Below are 21998 nucleotides of genomic sequence, written 5' to 3'. Positions count from 1 at the left end.
AATAAGTTGCTTTTCCCTAGGACCTCATTGTATATCTATACCAAGAATTGAAATTGTTTGAGGTGTCAGTTTTTTTACACAAAATAACTTGTACATATATATTGCATAAGTGTGCCATGCAAATATAAATGTAAAGCAATTTATGCCAGAATTAACCTTTTTTTCTCAGTTACTAGACTGATGGGCTACACTAGTTTGGAATTAAATTACCATATTTTTCAAGAAAACATTTGACAATATCATGTTACATTTGTGAAGAAGATGAAAGGATTTGGGTTGGATAATAGTACAGTTAGATGAACTAGAAATTTAAAAAATGACTAATGCACTGAATATAATCTGGAAGTACTAGAGAATGCCTCTAGGAATTTTTCCTTGGTGCTGTTAACATTTTTATCAGTGACTGTGATAAAAAGGTGTATGGCATATTCATCAGTTTTCACAAAGCCAAGAGGAAGTGTGAACCCATTGAGCCAAAAAAATCTGAGAGAGTACATTGATGAACTGAATTAAAGACTCTGATATATAATATATAATATAAATGTACAATCTTCTACTTATCTTCAAAAAAAAATTCAGAAATTTTAGATGTGAGTAAAGTAGTAATTGGCTTAGAAAAAATTATTAAACACATAGTCATATAAACACATGTGTACTAAATTGGTATATGACAAAGTCAGCTTGTATAAAAGCATGTAAAGTACACATGTACATGAGTGCGACAATATATTGCACATGTGTCTGCTTATATATCCATATCATACACATATGAATACAATATATACACATGTGTGCATGTAAATCTATACATACATATCCTATCTGTTGTCCATATGTACAAAAATGTATTTTAGATATGCATACATGCATAAATGCATTTTGCTCTCCTACAAGTTCTGTATGAACCAAAAGTATGATATAGCAGCCCACAAACTTTTAAGAGATCTTAGGCCATATTAAGAAAGATGTACTGTACACAATTAGGGAGATGGTTGTCCCTTTTATTATCACTCAATAAGGCTACAGCTGGCTCAGTTCTGGACACCATGTTTTAGGAAGGGAATGGAAAGAACAACCTGAACCATGACAGGTTGAAGAAGCTGGGGATTTTTATCCCACATCAAGGGTTCTTAACTTTTTTTAGTCTCTGGACCTCATGATGACAGGGGATTAAATTTGAACTGTTTGCTGTTCAGTCATTTTTGATCCTTCATGAATCCATTTTAGGTTTTCTCAGTAAAGATACTGGAGTGTTTTGTCATTTCCTTCCCCTTGCTCATTTTATAGATGAGGGAATTGAGGCCAACAAAGTTAAGTGATTTGCCCAAGGACACATGGTTAATCAATGTCAAACTGATTTGAATTGAGGAAGATGAAAATGAATCTTCCTGGCTCCAGATCTAGTGCTCTATCCACTGGCACCATCTAGCGGTTCAAATTTGAAGTAGCACACTACAAAGATTAAAAACAGTTGCCTTAAAGGGATAAGGGAGAATCTTCCTAATGGAGCTGCTGAAAAGTAGAGTGATTTATCTTGGGGAGGGAACGGTTCTTTTCCGTCTCCTCCCCCACTATCACAGCTCTTAGTAGGTTCATGTTAGATGATGCATTTCAAGGGTACTGTAGGGGGATTCTTGCTAAGGCATTCTAGTTTCTAAAGTACCTTACAGCTCTGAGATTCTAGGTATAAAAGGTGAATCAAGTCACTTGGGTAGAAGGATCTGATTGGCATCTGAATTGTCACATGATACCTAGGTATTGTCCTGGGATCTGACAATAAAGCAAACCATGAATATACCACTCCAGAGGGTACAAATGAGGATTTGAGTAGCTTGGTGTCTCATTAGGGATATAGAAAGTGAAAACACAGAAAAAAAATGTCCTTGATGATAAGAATAATATTAATAATAAGTCACATTTATGTAATGATAACACAAAGTATACCCACATTGCTTTTATCAGAACAACCTCATGAGATACTATATTATTATCTTCACTGTGTGTGAGGCCAAGAAAGTTTAAGTGGCTAACATGGGGGTCAAGCAAACTAGTAAATGTAAACGTTTGGGCTCTACCTGAGGCTTTCTGACTACAAAGCTAGTACTATCCTGCCCCCCCCCCCCCATGTGAGACTCCAATCTATTACATAGGCTGTCTAGGTCTAGTTGGACAGAGGCAGTGAACCTGTACTTTTCTGACCCAAATCATTAGGTCTCATAATACAAAACATCTCTGGATGCCTTCCTGGATGCAGCACCTCTCCTTTTTTGAAATGAGCTGAGATTGAGGCTATGGAGACCAATGAGCTTGAAAGGATATATAAATCTTGGAATCTACCTATCTGAAGATTTCCTGTAGAGTTTCCCCTCCCACTTTTGATGGAAAAATATATTAACTCTAAGAAGCTGGAAAGAAAATGAACAATAAAATGAACAATAAAATTTGGTATCACTTTGCAAACAGATCTTAAACCTACCCCTACTTCTCTCTGTTGTCCAGTTGCTTATTATTGCCATCTCTCGAAGTTTTGTTAGTTCTAGTCAGTTCTGAAAATAATAGGATCTACAGTTTTGAGCAGGAAAGGACCTTTGATGCCATAGAATTCAACCTCCTAATTTTACAGATAATGAAACTGAGACAGAGATAAATTGACTTGCTGAGGGTCACTCAGTGCTGGAGGTGGGATTAGATACTGGGACTTTCAGATTCCAACATCAGTGTCTTGCTCATTATGTTCAGCTACCACTCTAAAGAGAAACATAGTAAGGGAGATGAGGATTATCCCAGTCCACCCAGGATTTCATAATTTGAGAGAATAGGAACCAGGAAAGGGAAAATCTATAGAGGGAATTAGCATAGATTTATTGTCTCCACATAATCCTCAGTAAGAGCCAACTCCCTGGTGAGAACCAAAGAAAGCTATGAGAGGAAGCCAAGAAATTCTCTAAGTGTCTTCTTTTCCCAATTTGACCACAGAACTTTGGTATTTATTGTTCTAGCCTTAGTTGTCCCCTCTGAATCCTAGTCACTAATTAAGGAAAGGAAGGACCTGGGTGGTAATGGCTCCCTAGGGCTACAGTGACATAATTACAGATCAGGGTTTGGGGATCACTGTTGTCAAAAAAGACAAAAGAAGACAAAGTTGATGATTCTCATTGGGACATTGCTCAGAGAAATGTCCTTTGAGAGGAGGTTGGATGGGGAGGGACACCATGCAAGTGAATGAGGTGAGAACAATAGAACAGGGGAACAGCTAGAAGAAGCTAGATCTATTTCATGTAGCTGTAGAATTTCTGAGCAAGGTGGGGGGTGACAGAAGAGCTGGAGAGTGAGGATAGTTTGGGGGATCTCATTTGGGAATGATCTGAAACAGAAAGAGAGAAAAAATCAGGAGATTTGTGGGTATTTGAGACATGTTTACCTAGAAATCATGGGGTTCTTTTTCTGGGAAGGATGTTGAAGATGTTGGTTTTATTAAGGATTTTAGGGACTTTAATTCATACTGGGACATGCCAACCATTATTAAAGAAAATAGTTTCATAATAAAAGATATCTTATTCATTTCATGGGTGGTCAAGTTCTTCTTAAACCAGTGCCCTATTTATCTTCAGTAACTGGTTGGGTTATGGTGAGGAATAGCAATGAGTTAAGTAGATTTGGGAAGGGGCGAGGATGGGAGAGAAGCAAGATGCTAATGGAAAGCAAGAGAGTGAGTGAAAACAAGATAATGACAATATGGAAGCAGCTTGGAAGGAAAGCAGAATTGAAGAGGCTGAACTGGTCACAGTGAGGTCATTATGGCCAATAGGGGTAACTTACAATCTAACTTTACTCCTAACTCTGTGAGTCCTTTTAAAACTTTCTGTTGAAGAGAACTTTGTCTAGTTTTACCTGCTCCATCTTTCTCTCATATAAAATACTTCATTAACAATTTCTTATTCAACTTCTTCTCTCCAAAAACCTTCCCTCAATTCTTCCATAAACTTGCATTACCCTTCTGAGATAAAATCTGCTTGTTTTCAAACCTTAAATGTATATTGTGTGTGTGTGTGTTTCTGACAAAATTTTGTGGGAAATCCCAGTATGGAAATTCTCTCCACTGAAACAAAGTGGCAATGGGTCTGTAAAAATCTTAGAAAATTCCTTTTTATCATTACTTGTCCTTGACACTTGGCTAGTTGGAATTTATAGTTGTCAATTGGGACTTGGCATTCAAGTCCATGATAAGTCCTATATATCGTATGCCATGCTTTCCCCCTAATCTTTTAATTATCTTTCCAAAACTTCTCTTTTAGTAAGACTATAGCAATGTTGCTATGAGTTACAATGGCTTATTCAATATTTTTCTGTGAAGTTCATTTTCCCCAACAATTCACTACCTATTACCACTCTTTAACATCAAAGGAAAGTGGCCTCAGAGGTCTAATGCATAATTGGAGAAAAGCAAAAAGTCTAAGAAAATAATGGTGAAGTAAGTTTGTAACATGCCTGCTTCAATCTAGAAAGCCTTATTGTCCTTGGATACCACTTTCCTGTCTAAATCCGGAAATGAATCTACCACAGATGTGATGTCAGAGATGAAGAACCAGATCACTGATGAGGTAAGGAAGCCCAGTGAACTGAGCAAAATCATTGTAGTTCTTGATGCAACACCCCATCTCTCAGTTAGTCATTTGGTCAGTCAGTCATCAGCAGCATGAATTTTGGGCCAGAACATAGTGGTACCATTCTGATTCAATAAATAGCTCTGGTCCCAGTTTGGGATGGAAGTGGAAAGAGCATATATCTGGGAGTCAGGAAACTGGTTCTGACTATTCCAGCTGTCTAATCTTAGGCAAGTGACTTAGGCAAGAGCCTCTTATGTACTCAGTTTCCTTATCTGTAAATTAGGAGAAATAACACATACTATAAACCCAATAGGATTTTTACAAGAATCCAATCAGTTAATGGATTTGAAAGTGCTTTAAAAAAACTGTCAAGTACGATATCTGTTTAAGGCATTCTTACTATCCAGTACCAGGGGAATGGTAGGAGGAAAAAATAAATAGAAGACCTGGTCCCTATTCCTAGAAAGTTTATAATCTACTTGAAAAAAATATATCTCCTATTCATGAAACTAGTCATGGAAGGAAGGAAGGAAGGAAGGAAGGAAGGAAGGAAGCAAGCAAGCAAGCAAGCAAGCAATTATTAAGCATCTTCTCTGTGCCTTTCATTGGTTTCCTCCATCTAGATTGGCATCATCACCCTGCATACCAAGCAAAGTAAGAAGAAGAGAAACTGGAAAGATAGAAAATACTGTAGACATCACACAGTGCCAGTTCTCTCTTATTGATAATGGAGAAACTGTGATGAAGACTGGCTAAGATTTTTTTCAAGGTCACACAGTTAGTAAGAAGCAGACCTAGGATTCAAACTTGTCTTCTCACTCCAGATTCAGCACTTTTCCATCACATCTACCTGCCTTTTAGAAAGTCTTTATATAATACCTGACTGCTACTTAGAATAATCAGCTCTGGGTCCCACAAGAAAAAGTCATATCCAACTCAATCCTGATAAGCAAATAGAATGGACAAGAAATTCATTCTTGTGAGCCACCTTATAATAATCATCCCAAAAGGACTAAGTTTTGTATGTTAGTGAAAAAAAAGGAAAACGTAGAATAATAACAATGGATTCAATGTATAGAATGTTTCTTTTACTTAGAGTCATTCTTAGCATAAGCTGAATTCTGACTCTGAAAAGCTTGGGATGAAATCCTGTCTTTGACATTAAGTTGCTGGGCACCCTTGGCCAAGTATTTAATCTCTCAACATTCTAGATAACTTTCTAAAAATCAATGTTACAGAAAAGATACTGATCTATATTTGTAGAAAGAATAACTTTTTCATCTGGGACATTTGTATTTCAATGAAATCATGGCTCCAGTTCTTATCCCTGTTGTTGTTACACTTTGGTGAGGCATGCAGTATAAATATCATCACTCATATTTTACAGATAAGAAAACTGGTCCCACAGTTAATAATGTCAGGGTGGTTACCCAACCCTAAATCTCCTGATTTCAACCCCTATTCCATAGTAATGGATTGTCTTTCAATAGATTCAAGGGGGATACTGGAGAAAATATGGATGTCAATTGAAAGAGAAGAGTGTTATTTATGCAAATCAATTGAGGTAGGATTGTAAAATGAATAGAGGATCATTCTTTCTGTCTGGAAGATACAGATTCAGGTCTCACTACTGTAGACATATTGAATATTTGATTAGGGTCAAGTCAATTAATTTCTCAGTCTCTACAGGTAACTCCCCAACACAAGAAAAAGCAAGATAGCTATTGATTTACATTGGGAGAGGGAGTTTCCTCACTGGGAATTTTTGAACCTCAAAAAAAGCACAGCACTAGACAAATAGCATACACCACAAGAGTCTAGTCCTATTCTTTGTGTGAAGCACCAGAAAATCAGATTGAATATCTGTGTGTCTCATTGGCAAAATATAAAAAATTATTGCTGAGAAAATGTGGGAAAAGACAGCTCAAGTAAAAACAGGAAGTCCAGGATATATGTAAATTAAGAATTGTCTATTGTGGCAAAAGTTCTATTTGTGTAGTCCTAAAAAAGTCCCTACTCCCACAAAAGACCTGACCTTCCTTATATATTTAGATGCCATAATGCCTGAAATTCTAACATTTCATTCCATACTTTAAAAAAATGCATTCATTCATTCATTCAAAAATATTTCTTAGTATCCATTGGGGATCCAAAAATAAAAAGTCATAACCACTTTTTAAAATCTAATAGGAGAGAGTATATGCAATATGAAACAATAAGCAATAAATGTTATAAAAGATGCGCAAAGTATTCAGAAGTTCGAAGGAGGAAGAGATCTTTTCCTCTCTGACAGAGAGTTCAGCAATTGCTTTGTGGAAGAGGAAGCATTAGAACTAGGTCTTATAAACCAATCATATTTTCATAAAAGGAGATGTAGGGAAGAGCATATTCCATGAAAAGAAAAACTGTCAGACACCATAGGGCAGACAATGGATTAAGATGTATAAATCTAAATTAATTTTCTTCAAGAACTGGCAGAGCTATAAAGTGGAAGACAGGTTAGGTTTGTCTTGATTTATTCTGGAGAGTAAAATAACTAGGTGAAATGGATGGAAGTTGCATGGAGATATAGTCTTGATATAATATTAAAAATATTTTCCTAACAATTAAGATTGTATCATAGTGCAATGAGGTTTCTCAGGAAGTGATGAATTCCCCTCACTGAAAGTCTTTAAGTACATAGGTTGTTTACACTTGCAGGACATTATTGTGGGAATTCTTGGTTAGTTTCTGGTCCAATACAGTTATGAGGTTTTTTTTTTAATTTTATGCATTGAATAGAAGGAACTGGAGGGTGTTTAACCTTGAGAAGAGAAGAGTGTTAGGAGTAGGGGTTGGGTGGTAATAAATGCCATGCCTTTAACTATTTGAAGGATTATTACAGAAAAGAGAGTTTCCACTCTCATAGCTTGACCCTAGAAAGTACAATTTAAACTCTATAGAAGCTATAGACATAATTTAACTCAATATAAAGAATATGTTCCCAACAATGAAAACTGTTTAAATATGGATTGTTGTGTTTTATTTATGTGATATTTATGTTTTATTTATGTGATATTGAGCTTCTTATCACTGGAAGTGTGCATTTAGAGTCTACATCTTGGGGATGTAGTAGAAGAAATTTATGGTTTAGACAAGGATTGGTCTAGAAAATCTCTAAGAATGCATTTGATTCCAATTTTAATATATGTGCTGCAGAATCGTTTTCAATTCTAACATTCTGAGATTCAGAAAGCACCAGAAATTCACTATTGAATAATGGTAAAATGGTACTATAGATTATAAGGGGATAAGGGCATCAAAAGATGAGGTGGGGACCAAAATTGAAGATTATTTCTCGGGGTGGCTAGGTAGCACAGTGGATAGAACACTGGCCCTGAAGTCAGGAGTACCTGAGTTCAAATCTGGCCTCAGATGCTTAATAATTACCTAGTTGTGTGGCCTTGTGCAAGCCACTTAACCCCATTTGCCTTGCAAAAACTAAAAAAAAAAAAGATTATTTCTCTAAAACTTTGCTAAAGTTGGTCCAAACAAACTTATGGAGAATCAGTCAATCAGGATACATTTATTATATATCAGGAACTATGCTAAGTGCTGAGGAATACAAAAAGAGGCAAAAGACAACTCCTGACTTTGAGAAGCTCATTACTAATGGGAGAGACAATATGGAAACAAATATATACAAGGGTTAAGGTATATAGAAGATAAATAGAAAACAATAGAAGGAAAGCACTAGAATTAATAGGGGTTTGAAAAGATTTACTCTAAAAAAAATGAGATTTCATTTGAAACTTAAAAGAAACCAGGAAACTTGGTAGGAACAGATGAGGAAAGAGAGAGCATTCAAGATATGGGAGACAGTCAAAGGAAGTACCCAGAGTAGAAAGAGAGTATTTATTTGTGAAATGGACAGAAGGCTAGAGACACTGTATCAAACAGTATTCGGAGCATAAGTAAACTGGAAAGGGAGGAGAGGGTCAGATTAGGAAAAATTCTGAATGCCAGAGTGTTTTGTATCAGAGAGCTACTGAATGGGGAAGTGAAATGGTTGAATTTGTGCTTTAAGAAAATCAGTTTTTAGATAAATGGACAATGGATTGTTGTGGGGAAAGACTTCGGGCAAACAGAACCATTAGCAGGCTACTGCAATAGTCCGGTGGCATAAATCTTAACATATTTACCTGTATTGTTCATATTAGCCATTTTAATGGTACACTAATAGTCTGTTTCATTGATGCTTTTTCAACTATTTTCCAGTCATTTAGCATGCCAATTATTGATAATTCTTTATTATTAAAAATAAAGCAAATGCATGAATGTATATATGATAAGAGTTTTCCATCCCTTTTAATAATCTCCTTTCCTCACCTCACTTCCAAAGAAATACTCTTCATTTACCTCACTGAAACCTGGAGGTAACCCTGTGTTAGAAGTTTCACAATCTCTGATAAAGACTATGAAGTCTTTCAAACTTCAGATTAAATGATGTTAATAAAGGAATTTTCATCTGAAGTAGGAAAGAGAATATCTATACTATCACCATTAACACCAGCAGCAGGACCACCGAAAGCAACAATAGTAGCAAACTCCAACTTTGGAGTATTATTAACTTTCTTATGATAAAGTCCTATAACAGGATCATTGGATGGAGGAGAATAATCAATTTCATAAGTTATTGAACAGTTGAATTGCCCTGCAACAAGATTGTCTTTTTGTTTTAACTTTAAGTCACAAAGACTTGGGTTAAGTCCTATCTTTGATGTATAGCTGGTTGTGTGACCTTAGACAAATAATTTAATCTCTCAGTGCTCTCTAAGATTATGAATTGCAAAGAAAGTACTAGTCTGCATTTCTGGAGAGAGTTTTTTTTTACTGGATTCTTCTCTATGCTAATGAAATGATTAATTCATACTTCCCTCTTCATATGTGACAATAGAATGCCTATTTCCCCTTAACCCCATCAACTTTCATATCCAATATTTTAAACTTTTGTTTGGCCAATTTGATGGTTTTAAGATAGCACTTTAAAGATGTTTTCATTCATATTTATGATTTTAAGACAATTTAAATAATTTTAAATGATTTTAATTTGTATTTCCACTTTCAAAAATTACATGTTTATATCTTGTTACTACCCAATGGGAAATCACTTTAATTTTTAACATCTTTATGAAATCAAACTCTCAGATTTTTAACAGATAACCTTATTTTAAAAATTTTCCAACATCTTTTCTTTTTAAAAAAATCTAGTTATGGTTATTTTTTCTGTGACTTTTTCTTTACATGTATTAAATCCATTTATTTTACCAAAAATTTTTAAACCTTAGACAGATAAAATGGCTTTCTAACTCTCCATGTTTGAGATAAAACTTATTTTCTTCCATTTTAGTAATTTGTTTTATGTTCATATTATTAAAGTATATAGAATCTCATAACATCCATTATGAGTTGTGTCTCTAAACTCATTTTTTTTTGTCAAATGCCTATCTAACTTTTTTTTAGGGTTTTTTTGTTTGTTTTTTTGCAAGGCAGTGGGGTTAAGTGGCTTGCCCAAGGTCACACAGTTAGGTAATTATTAAGTGTCTGAAGCTGGATTTGAACTCAGGTACTCCTGCCTCCAGGGCCGGTGCTCTATCCACTGCACCACCTAGCCACCTCCCCATATAACTTTTAAAAGAATTTTTATCTCTTTCTCAGAAAGTTTTGTAATCTTTGATTGATGAAACTCTGATTTCCAGTATACTTTTGGTGTATAGAGTACATGAGGAGTAATGTGACATCAACCTAAAATGATAGATGGAAATAGATTTTAACTACCAAAGTGGAGTATGTTATTGATGAGGCAACAGAAAACCACGGAAGTTGTGTGAAAAGGGGAACAACATGTTCTGAGCTATGATTTAAAGTTATTAATCAGAAAATGATAGACAAAGAAATACTTGAGGAAGGAAGAGAAATTAAGATCAATTAACAATCCAGATGAGAGGTGAAAGGAGCCTAAGCTATGGTTTGAGTAGAGAGAAAGGGAAGACAAAGAGAGATACTATAGGGTACAATCAGAACTTGGCAGATAATTGGCTACGTGGGGCGAAGGAGAATGAATAGTGTAAGAGAACAGTAGCTTCATGGCTTTAAACTGGTAACTAGAAGGTTGATGACCTTGACAAAATTAGGAAAGTTTGAGAGGGTTTAGGGGACATATGTTAAAAAATTTTCTAAATTTTATATAAAACCATAATCAGTTAGTTCCTTTTTTCAGAAAAGATTTTGAAATCTGATCTTTTTTTAATATAAATAGCATCTCCTATGCATATATTATATAGCTATTTAATGTCTTTGATACATATATATATATATATAATCTCTCAATCCTGATGACTTTAAGCACTTCTCATTTTAGTTCTGAAGTTTGATGATATACTACAATGAATTAAATTTTAAGTTTCTATGAAGTTCATTGGTTAGAGTTGTATGGGTTGCATTTGTTTTTCAGTTAACAAGTATTTATTAAGAGTTTAATATGCATCAGGCACTGGACTAGGTGCTGGAGATACAAAGAAAGTAAAAGGAAAATAAAGCAAATTAGTCCTTGTCTTCAAGAGCTCACATTCTAATGGGGGAAACAGTTTGAAAATCACTGGGTAGATACAAGATATATACATAGTAGATAAAAAGGATTCTCAGAGGGGAAGATACTACCAGGGAGGAGGTCTGGAAAGACCTACTGTAGAAGATAGTATTTGAGTCAACTCTTGGAGAAAGCCAAGAAAAGTGAGGGACGAATGCATTCCAGCCATGAGATAAAAACAGGGCTAAAGCAGAATTTTGTCTGAAGAACAGCAGAGAGACCACTGTAATTGGTCAAAGGAGTACCTGAAGCAAAGTAATGTGTAAGAACTTAAAGGTAGGAAGTGGCTAGATTATGAAGGGCTTTACATGCCCAACAGAGGACATTATGTTTAACCTTGAAGGTACAGAGAACCATAGATTTGATTCTAAGTAAAAGGTCATGCATGGACCTCTAAGTGAAAGATGCATATTTATTGTTTCATTTTTATAACATTCGGGGAAATTTTCTTGCATCATTAAAATATAATAATTCAATACTTTTTTGTTTTACATTTTTCTGAACATCAATAATCTGATTCAGTCACAGTTCAGAAGAAAGTTTGCTGGATTTGGAATTAGAGGTGTTTGGTTTCAATTCTAGTTCTGCCACTTACTATCTGAGTGTCATTGGTCACATCTTTTTGTAATTTTTCTTGGGTTGGTTTTTTGTTTGTTTGGGGTTTTGTTTTGAATTCTGGTTATGTGGAACCTAATTCCTTTGGCTTCTTTAATTTGTTGTTTGCTTAGAAGTCCAAAATTCCTTTAAATATCAGCATAGTCAAGAGAATAGCCCAAACCTCATCTATCAGGCAGATGTGGAAAAATACCATGGACAAGATGGTATCAATATGAAGTTGGAGCAAAACTGTGAAACCAATGAGTAAAATCAGTAAGCTACCCTGACCATTCTGTTTTGTTGCTAGACTATAAGACATTCCTGAAAACAGATTGAAGCAAATTTTTTCCCTCACTGTTTTTCTTTAAGCTTCTCTTTCTTTGTGTGTCTGACTATGGTAGACATGTGACATGACTATGGTAGAAATATTTTTCATGGCTACACTTTCTTAAACTACACCAAGTAACATGCTTTCTCAATGGGAAAAGGGGGGTGGGAGGAAGGGAGAGAATTAGAAACTCAAGGTTTTGGAAGTATATGTTGAAAACTTGATTTTGCAAAATAAAATAAAAAATAATTAAAATTAAAAATCAAATAGATTAATTAATTTAAAAAGACCATCAGACACCCTCTAGGACTTATCCTTGTCTTCATCAAAGATAAAGATTCAATGGAGATGTTGGAAATTTTAGACTTGTGGAGGACTATGATATAAGTCAGGAATTGATAAACATATTTCATCATTGTACACCAAAGCCATACCTGTGGGGGGAAGGGAGCAGGGAGTTGATATGGGGAAGAGAAGGGAACAAGCATTTATTAAACACCTTCTGTATGTCAGGCATTGTCCTAAAAGGTTATATAGATAACTCATTTGATTTTTATCACAACCTTTTGAGATAAATGTTATGATTTTCATTTTATTGTTGAGTGAACTAAAGGCAACTAGAATTTAAGTGACATGCCCAGGGAACATCGCTATTAAGTGTCCAAAACTGGATTTGAACTCTGCCCTTCATGACTCTAGTCTAGTATTCTAGACAATCTCACTAAACAAAATCTATTATTGTTCTTAGAATGATTTGATTTTGCAAGTCTATTTCTAGGAAAGGCTCATGAATATTATTTATTTGAATTTTTGAAAATTATTTGATAAATTCTATATAAAAGATAATAAAAAGAAACTCCAAAAGGAAATAAAAGGGGGTGTTTGTTTAAAGATTTTAACTGAAAACAGGGAGCAATAGTTAGGATTTAAAAGGTACTTACCTAAAAGAAATAAGAAAAGTGAAACTCCCCAGGGTTCCATGCTGGGATGGTTGCAAATTAATATTTTCATCAGTGATTAGCAGAAGGAAAATATAATGTTTGTCAATGTTGTGGAATACTAACATTCAGACAATAGATGAGAATAACTTCACAATTCTATAGCATGCTAAGGAAAATGGCAGACATTCTTAATATGAAGCAAGAAATTTAAGGACTTGATTTAGAAGTCAGATACCAAAATATTAGGTGAGAAATATGGGGAAAAGACAGTATAAAGAGTACACAGAGAGAACTATTAAAAATAGTTGGAAATTATAGGAAGATTTTGGGGGAACCATTAGGAATGAACTTCCTAAAACTTAGAACAATATAAAAATTGAATAGGCTGCCTTGGGGATTAAAGAAGGTATTACAATCCTGATCTCTGAAAATGTTAAAAGACTAAATAGTTGCCTGTTAGAAATACCAGAGGAGGTATTCCTATGGAATAGATACTCTCATAGGTTCCAGACATATCTAACTACTCCAATACTAGATAATAAACTAGATAATAAAATTTAAAGATAAAACATCCTTAAATTGATACTCTGATAGCATGGATTAAGCATTTCAGAATTTCAGCCAATTTCTTGTGAATATGTTCCACAAGTTTTCCAGAATCCTTCTGACTGATAACCCAAATAACTTCAGCCATAAATACAGTACTTGTTACCCTCACCTCTAACCCACTCCTTTAAACCTCCCTTCCTCTTCACCTTCTAAAAAATATTTATTGAAGAGATTTAGGGTAGAAACAATTAGCAAGGTATTCAGAATGAAGGAATGAATGAACTCCAGCTTCCTCAGTGCACAGAAATGAGACTTTTTTCCCCTCTTCTTCACCCTAGGTCATTGCCTGGAATCATCTTTCTTTAGAGAACTTCACTATGATCACTGAGTTCTTTTTGCTTGGCTTTTCTGACCTTCAGGAAATGCAGTTTGTTCTCTTTGCTGTCATTCTCTGCCTCTACCTGTTAATCCTGGGTGGAAACATCACCATTATCACCACAGTCCGCCTAGAGCATAGCCTCCACACCCCCATGTACTTCTTCTTGTGTGTCCTTTCTGTCTCTGAGACCTTCTACACCTTGGTCATCCTTCCCAAGATGCTCCTTAACCTCTTATCTGTGTTCAGGACAATATCGTTCATCAGTTGTGCTACCCAAATGTTCTTCTTTCTTGGCTTTGCAGTCACCAACTGCCTGTTGTTGGGTGTGATGGGTTATGACCGCTACACTGCCATCTGTTATCCTTTGCGCTACCCAGTTCTTATGAGCTGGTGGTTATGCAAGTTCATGGCAGCCACTTGTGGTATGTGTGGCTTTCTGATTTCAATGGTGGGTACATTTTTGGTCTTCAGCCTACCCTTCTGCAACTCCAACAGGGTCAATCACTATTTTTGTGACATTGCACCTGTCATTCATCTTGCCTGTGGGGATCCCTATATCAATGAGGTGATTATATTCATTGGTGGGGTTGTGATACTCATGGTCCCCTTGACTTTCATCTGTATCACTTATGGCTTCATTGTAAGAACTATCCTGAAAATCCCATCAACTGAAGGGAAAAAAAAAGCCTTTTCTACCTGTGCCTCCCACCTCACAGTGGTTGTGGTCCACTATGGATGTGCATCTTTTGTCTACTTAAGACCTTCATCCAGATACACATCTAGCAAAGATCGACTGGTGACAGTGACTTACACCATCATTACTCCCTTATTGAATCCTTTGGTTTACAGTCTCAGGAACAAGGATGTCCAGATGGCTATTCGGAAGGTGATAGGCTGGGGAGAATTGTCTTCTAAAAATGTATAATTTAGATATTGCAGAACCATATGCAAATATATAAAAGAAACAGACATAGGCATAGCTATGGTTCAGGTGCTAATATCTGCTCTTCATACTTCTATAAATTTTGGAGGATTTTTTCCCTATCTACTTCAGTGAGAAACAAATACTAGAGGAAAGCCCAGCACATATTGTCAGTTACCATGGAGGAATTCTATTAAACCTTTTAATATTTCACTAGTCTCATAAAGGTAGCGTGGTCTTTTAAGAACTGAGTGCTATTATTTTAATTCTCCTGTGGAACATTCTTACAGAGTGCAGGTTCAGGGCAAATATTATTTCAGAAATAGGTTTGTAGCTATCTTTGAAAGACATTCTCATCATCAGCTTAACTATTACTGAACAACTGACCCTAGACATGTAAGAATACCAAACTGCTAAACGGCACCAAACACCTTGGGATTAGTTATTCATACACAAACACACACACATGTACATACACACTCACACTCTTCCAGTTTTCCCCTGCCAATCAATATAATCAAATCCAAGTCATCACACATATTAAGTGTTAGTAAGACATTGTGCTAAGCCCTGGATATTCAAAGAGCTTACATTCTTTTGGGATAATATATGCCAACAGGTTCACATATGCAAGATATTTTAGGAGAAGATAAATTTTTTAAAATTTTATTTATTTAAGGTAATGGGGTTAAGAGTGATTTGCCCATAGGGGTGGCTAGATGGCGCAGTGGATGGAGCACCAGCCTTGGAGTCAGGAGTATCTGGGTTCAAATCCAGCCCTAAACACTTAATAATTACCTAGCTGGGTGGCCTTGGGCAAACCACTTAACCCCATTTGCCTTGCAAAAATCTTTTTAAAAAAGAGTGACTTGCCCAAGGTCACCCAGCTAGGCAATTATTAAGTGCCTGAGATCAGATTTGAACTCAGGTCCTCCTGACTTCATGGCTAGTGCTCCATCCATTGCACCACCTAGCTGCCCCAGAGAAAGAGAATTAACTAGAGCAAACAACTATCCATATCAGGAATTATTTTTCTCCACCTTATGTCAATAAAGTTTAACAACAGATAAAATGGATGAATATTTACAAAAATATAAAATGCACAGATTGATAGAATAAAGAGGGAATTTAAAATAATTGAATCACAAAAAAAGAAATTAAACAAGTCACAAATGAATTACCAAATGGAGGGATGGGGTTGTGAGAAGAAAAAACTTTAGGATCAATTGTATTTATAGCAAATTCTATCAAATATTCAAAAGACAATCAATCCCAACATCATATGAACTCTATGCATAATATGAAAAAGTAATCTTAAGAAATTCCATACATAATAATAATATGATATTAATACCTAAGCTGGAGGATGTCAAAACAGAGAGACAGAAAAATATGGATTAATGCCATTAATGAACATGGACACAAATATCTTAAATAAGATGTTATCCAAGAGACTATAGAAAATTATCACAAATATTATACACTAGATCTTTTTGACAGTAAAACAAAACTAGTTCAGTATTATAAATACTATAAATATAATATGCCATGTTAATTACAATAAAAATTTTTAAATCATATGAATTTTTTTCCTTTTTTTTAAGTTTTTGCAAGGCAGTGGGGTTAAGTGGCTTGCCCAAGGCCACACAGCTAGGTAATTATTAAGTGTCTGAGGCTGGATTTGAACTCAGGTACTCCTGGGCTGGTGCTCTATCCACTGCGCCACCTAGCCACCCCAGAATTTTTGACAAGACCTATATGTATATAAATAAATTTTATGTGGGTATACAAAAGTATATACATAAATATTCAACTATTTATTAAAACATAAAAATAAACCTAAATTTTCCTACACTGATTTCCAGTTTTCTTTAAAATTTCTATGGATTGGGTGGCTAGGTGCCGTAGTGGAGGGTGGCTAGGTGGCGTAGTGGATAAAGCACCGGCCCTGGAGTCAGGAGTACCTGAGTTCAAATCTGGTCTCAGACATTTAATAATTACCTAGCTGTGTAGCCTCAGGCAAGCCACTTAACCCTGTTTCCCTTGCAAAAAACAAAAAAAACAAACCTTAAAAAAAATTTCTATGGATTAATGGGTCTTTACCCCAGTTACTAGAAATTTTAAGTTTATCAAGCAATAAGGTACTAGATTTGTTCATTTTTGTATATAAGGTACCTAATATATTACAAAGATGTTTTTATTTGGTTTTAGTCATGTCTGACTCTTTGTGACCCCATTTGGGGTTTTCTTGGCAAAAATACTGGAGTGGTTTACTATGTCCTTCTCCAGTTCATTTTACAGAAGAGGAACTGAGGTAAATAGGCTTAAGTGAATTGCCTAGAGTCATAACTAGTTAAGTGTCTGTGGCCAGATTTGAACTCAGTAAGATGAGTTTTCCTGCTTCCAGGCTTGGCACTGTACCAGCCAGCTGTCCATGCTTCATGGATAGACCACACTAACCAATGTCAAATCAGTTTTATGATTATTGTTCTTAGTAGCACATTTTTGAGATGTGGCACCGTGAGGCCCCTTTCCTTTCCACTTTTTTTTTTTGCATTATTTCCCTTGAGAATTTTGGTTTTTTCATTCCTGCAAATGAATTTTAGTATTTTTATTTATGACTTTAAAAGTAATTCTTTGAGGCAGCTAGGTGGTGCAGTAGATAGAGCACTGGTCCTGGAGTCAGGAGTACCTGAGTTCAAATCCGGTCTCAGACACTTAATAATTATCTAGCTGTGTGACCTTGGGCAAGCCACTTAACCCCATTGCCTTGCGAAAAGTAAATAAAATTTTAAAAAGTAATTCTTCAATAGTTTTTGTATTTATTAAGTTAATTTAGGTAGTACTAGAATTTTTATGATAATGGTTCAAATGACCCATGGATAATTAATAGTTTTCCAAACCAAATCTGTCTTTGTTAAATAATATTCTATCATTGTATTCATATAATTCCTATGTATTTTTGGTAAAGAGACTATCAAGAACTATATACATTCCATAGTGAATTTAAATAGACTTTCTTTATTTTTTTGCTGAGTTTTGTTGCTAATATACAGAATTGTTGATGAATGATGTATGTATTTTTTATTCTTTGCTATGTTAACCCTCTGCATCTCTCTCCATCGATTCATCCTGGTTCCATCTGAAATTGTTCATTTTATCATTTCCTGTGTTCCAATAATATTTCATTACATTCATAAAGCACCATTTGCTTAGCCAACCCTCACTAAGAATACATCCCTTTTATTTCCAGTTTTTGATAACCATGAAAAAAGATGCTTTAAATATTTTTGTACATATACATCCTTTCCCTCTTTCTTTGATTTCTTATAGGTATAGTACTAGTGGAAAAGCTGGTCAAAAGATAAACACAGTTGAGTAACTTTTGAGGCATTGTTTCAAATTACTTTTGAGAATGACTAGAACAATTCACAGCTTCTTCAGTATAGATTTCCCACAGTCCCTCCAATATTTTCCATTATTCTTTCTTATTATCATTGCCTGTCTGATAATATGAGGTGTGCTTTGATTTATATTTCTCTAATTAAAAGTGATTTGGATCGTTTTTTTCACATAATTGCTGTCCAGCTTAAATTTCTTACTTTGAAAACTACCTGGTCACATCCTTTCACCATTTTGTGTATTGGAAAATGGCTCTTGTTCTTAGAAATTTGAATTGACATCTTACCTAAGAACTTTATCAGAGAAACTTGCTGTAAAGATTTTTCCCCAGTTACCTGTTTTCCTTCCAATTTTAATTACATTCAACTTACCTGAAAACTTTTTTAAAATTATAAATTCCAAAATGCCCATTTTAATTTGTCTGAAGCATATTTAATCATGAACACTTCCTCTATTGATATATTCAAATGGTAATGTTTTCTTGCTTCTCCAATTTCTTTATATTGTGATTTCTGAAATGTAGTGAAACATCAAAATGGACATAGTACACATGCTATAGCATGTTGATCTAAACTTAGTTTAAGCTGGAATTTTTTCAGGTTTTCCAAACAGTTTTTGTTAGTGAGTCCTTGCCCAAATAACTATAGTCTTTGAATTTATTTGGATGTTATGTTTGTTTGCTTTTATACATTGATTAGGTAATCTGTTCTACTAATTTACCTCTTTTATATTAACCAGTACCAAATAATTTTAATGATTACTACTTTATGGTAGGGTTTGAAATTTAGCACTGACTATCTTTTTTATTATTTTCCCTGATATTTTTGACCTTTCATTCCTCCAGGTGAATTCTGCAATTTTTTTCCCTAACTCCATAAACTATCTTTGGTAATTTGTTATAATACTAGATAAAGTATATTATTTTAGGTTGTTAAGCCATTTTTAATGATATTAGCTAAGCTCACCTATGAGTAATAATTTTTATAATGATTTGTCTGCCTATGTTTTTATAAAGTGTGTTTTAATGTTTTATATTTTTTCACTGAGTTGAAATTTCTGAATTTTGGATATAGCAATCTCACTTTATGTATTTCTTTCTTCTTTTTTTAAAATTAATCAGGGAATAGTTTCTGTTCTGATTCTAGATTCATTGATCTATCCATTAAGCAATTGAGCTGACAAGATTCAAAAAAACTGAAAAAAAGAGAAGAAAATTTAAGAGATTACTGCTTTGCATCTGTTGCCCTGCTTCAATGCCATGAAACAAGATACTTTCCAGGATAACCTCATCACTTCTAAACTCCCTGGCCATACTGCTCACTAAAGCCTTCATTGATATCACCTCCCTCAGCCTCTTCTCCCTTCTGATTGGAGGGCTTGAGGTCAGAGTACCAAATGCTTCCAATACTTTCCTTTATAAAGGACAGAAATTGGATTTTCAGTTCACTCCACTTTATATTTTCTGCTCAGTCTATTTTTAGCTCTACAGAACAAGATGACCTTGTAATGGGTATCCCCTGGCATCCCATCCCTTTTACTCCAACTTTCCTGTGTTTTTTTATGGGTTGCCTCACTTTTTAGATTGCAAACTCCTTAAGGACATGGATTGTCTTTCTTTTTGTTAATTTTAATCCAGGACTTTGGCCAGTCCTGGATTAAATAAGTAAATAAATAAATAAGTACTTAAATATATATATATATATATATATATATATGTATATATATATATATATATATATATATTGACTTTGATTATTGGATAGGATTTCTGATAACTAAAAACATCTAATCTGGAAAATAGATTAATGAATGATCATTTTAAACCATTTTGTTCAGGAGTAGAAGGAAGCCCTTAGACCACAAAAGGGAAACAGAATCTGTTCTGATTGGGAAACACAAGAGAAAATTACAATGGATATTCCCCCCCAATTCAGTTCTCTCACAGACGTCTGTGAGGCCAAGGTTTAGCCAGAAGGATGTTATGAACTGCTATGTGAACTAGAGCAAAAAAAGTTCTTTCATCCAAAATGTAAAGACCCAATGCTGCACAGAGAACAGGAATAGGTGCTACCTACATCTCTGTTTTTCCTCTTCCACACAATTATATCCTCATGGACCCTCAGCAGAAGTACTCTTTTTATATTAACTAAGCCTTTTTATAAGCCAAAACTCCAACGGGAGGGAGGGGAAAGCTTTCTGAATTGATTCACTTCTCAAATTTCTTATACATCAGTTTCTGGTCTCATCACTCATCTAAAAATTCTCTGTAAGTTCAGAAAGACCTCACGTAACTGTCAATTCAATGACATTCTGAATAATCTTTCACCTCAGAGTTATTTTTACTACTTATATGTCTCCTGTTTGTCCTTCCTGTCAAAGAACTACTTCTTTTTCTTTGCTAACTTTTTATTCATAGCCAGATGTATCAGAGTGTATCTTATGTCTGGACCTTTTTCTCTACATTATTTCTGTTCAATGATCTCATCAACTCCCAAGGTTTAGGTAGCATGTCTATGCAGATTATTCCCTAAAGCTTTTGTTTTTCTCAAGCTCCATTCCCATAAATATCTCAGACTCAAAACATCCTTTACAGAATTTATTAATATCACTCCCATACATTCACATACACTAAACAAATTGACTTTCTTGATATTTCCTACATTTGTTGGCCTTTTTACAAAATAACCTCCATATCTAAAATGAATTCTTCCAAATCTTAGAATCTCTGAGCTCATATCAAATGTCATCTCTAAGATCAGACCTTTCCTGATCCATCCAGGTGCTCAACCCCATCACTTTATTTTTCACTTATTTGTGGATGTAGTTTCCCCAGTAGACTTTGAGCATCTTGAGGCCAGGAATTGTCCTTTCTTTTTCATTTTTTTGTATTTCTACCACAGTAATAAAAACCAAACACATGCTATAAAATTAACAATGCTATTAAATTGTTGGATTGATTAGTTTCATGACCTCACTGAACTCAGTTTTCATTCTTGTTCTCATGTTCTTGAATGTCTCCAGTTTAATGACAAGTCTTCTATAAAACATACTAAATAAAAAGCTTACTGCTTTTCAGTATTTCTCCATTTAATGTGTCTGTAAAACCCTCTTCAAGTCCCAACAATGAACTCCCTCAATTTATGCCCAACTTGAGGTATTTTTTTAAAAAGGAAATGAATAAACTAATGTTTTCCTTTCTACCTGATTCTTTCTGTATATCACTCAGTTGTATGTTATTCAACTCAATGCTTATTTCTTCTCTTTTATCCAGAAAATTGGTGCCTCAATTTCATGCCCCAATTCCTGGGGCTCTTCAGCTCACCTTATAGAACTTACACTATATTCTCTGTTTTTGACAGCTTTTCCCCCAACTAATTATGCCATTCCATCTTCCTCTTTACCTAAGTGTCTCTATTTAGGTTTATTGGGGGTAGTGAGGAAAGGAAGGCAGGTGGTCAATACTATTGACTGAAATAATGCTCCCGACATTTCTAGGGGAAATTAGAAGGAACCCTCAGGACCTGACGACTTTTATGATGTGGCAGTAACTACTTTTCCCCTTTTAAATTTTTTAAAATTATACATGTGATCATCAACAAATGAAAACATTTCTTTGCGTACAAAGAACAAAAAGGATTGAAAATA

General features: G+C 34.8%; 1 protein-coding gene across 1 annotated transcript; it reads left to right on the top strand.

Moving 5' to 3' along the window:
• The first annotated feature begins 3688 nt into the window (after positions 1-3688).
• On the top strand, positions 3689-14954 carry LOC141512012 (olfactory receptor 10R2-like). The gene is given in 4 exon segments (XM_074220940.1): positions 3689-3786; positions 4503-4563; positions 4566-4601; positions 13989-14954. Coding segments are annotated over 4 exon segments (1161 nt in total).
• The last annotated feature ends 7044 nt before the right edge of the window (positions 14955-21998 follow it).

The sequence above is a fragment of the Macrotis lagotis genome, chromosome 2, assembly GCF_037893015.1.
Source record: "Macrotis lagotis isolate mMagLag1 chromosome 2, bilby.v1.9.chrom.fasta, whole genome shotgun sequence".
In the NCBI taxonomy this organism is placed as follows: domain Eukaryota; kingdom Metazoa; phylum Chordata; class Mammalia; order Peramelemorphia; family Peramelidae; genus Macrotis; species Macrotis lagotis.
This window is presented reverse-complemented; position numbering and strand designations above follow the sequence as displayed.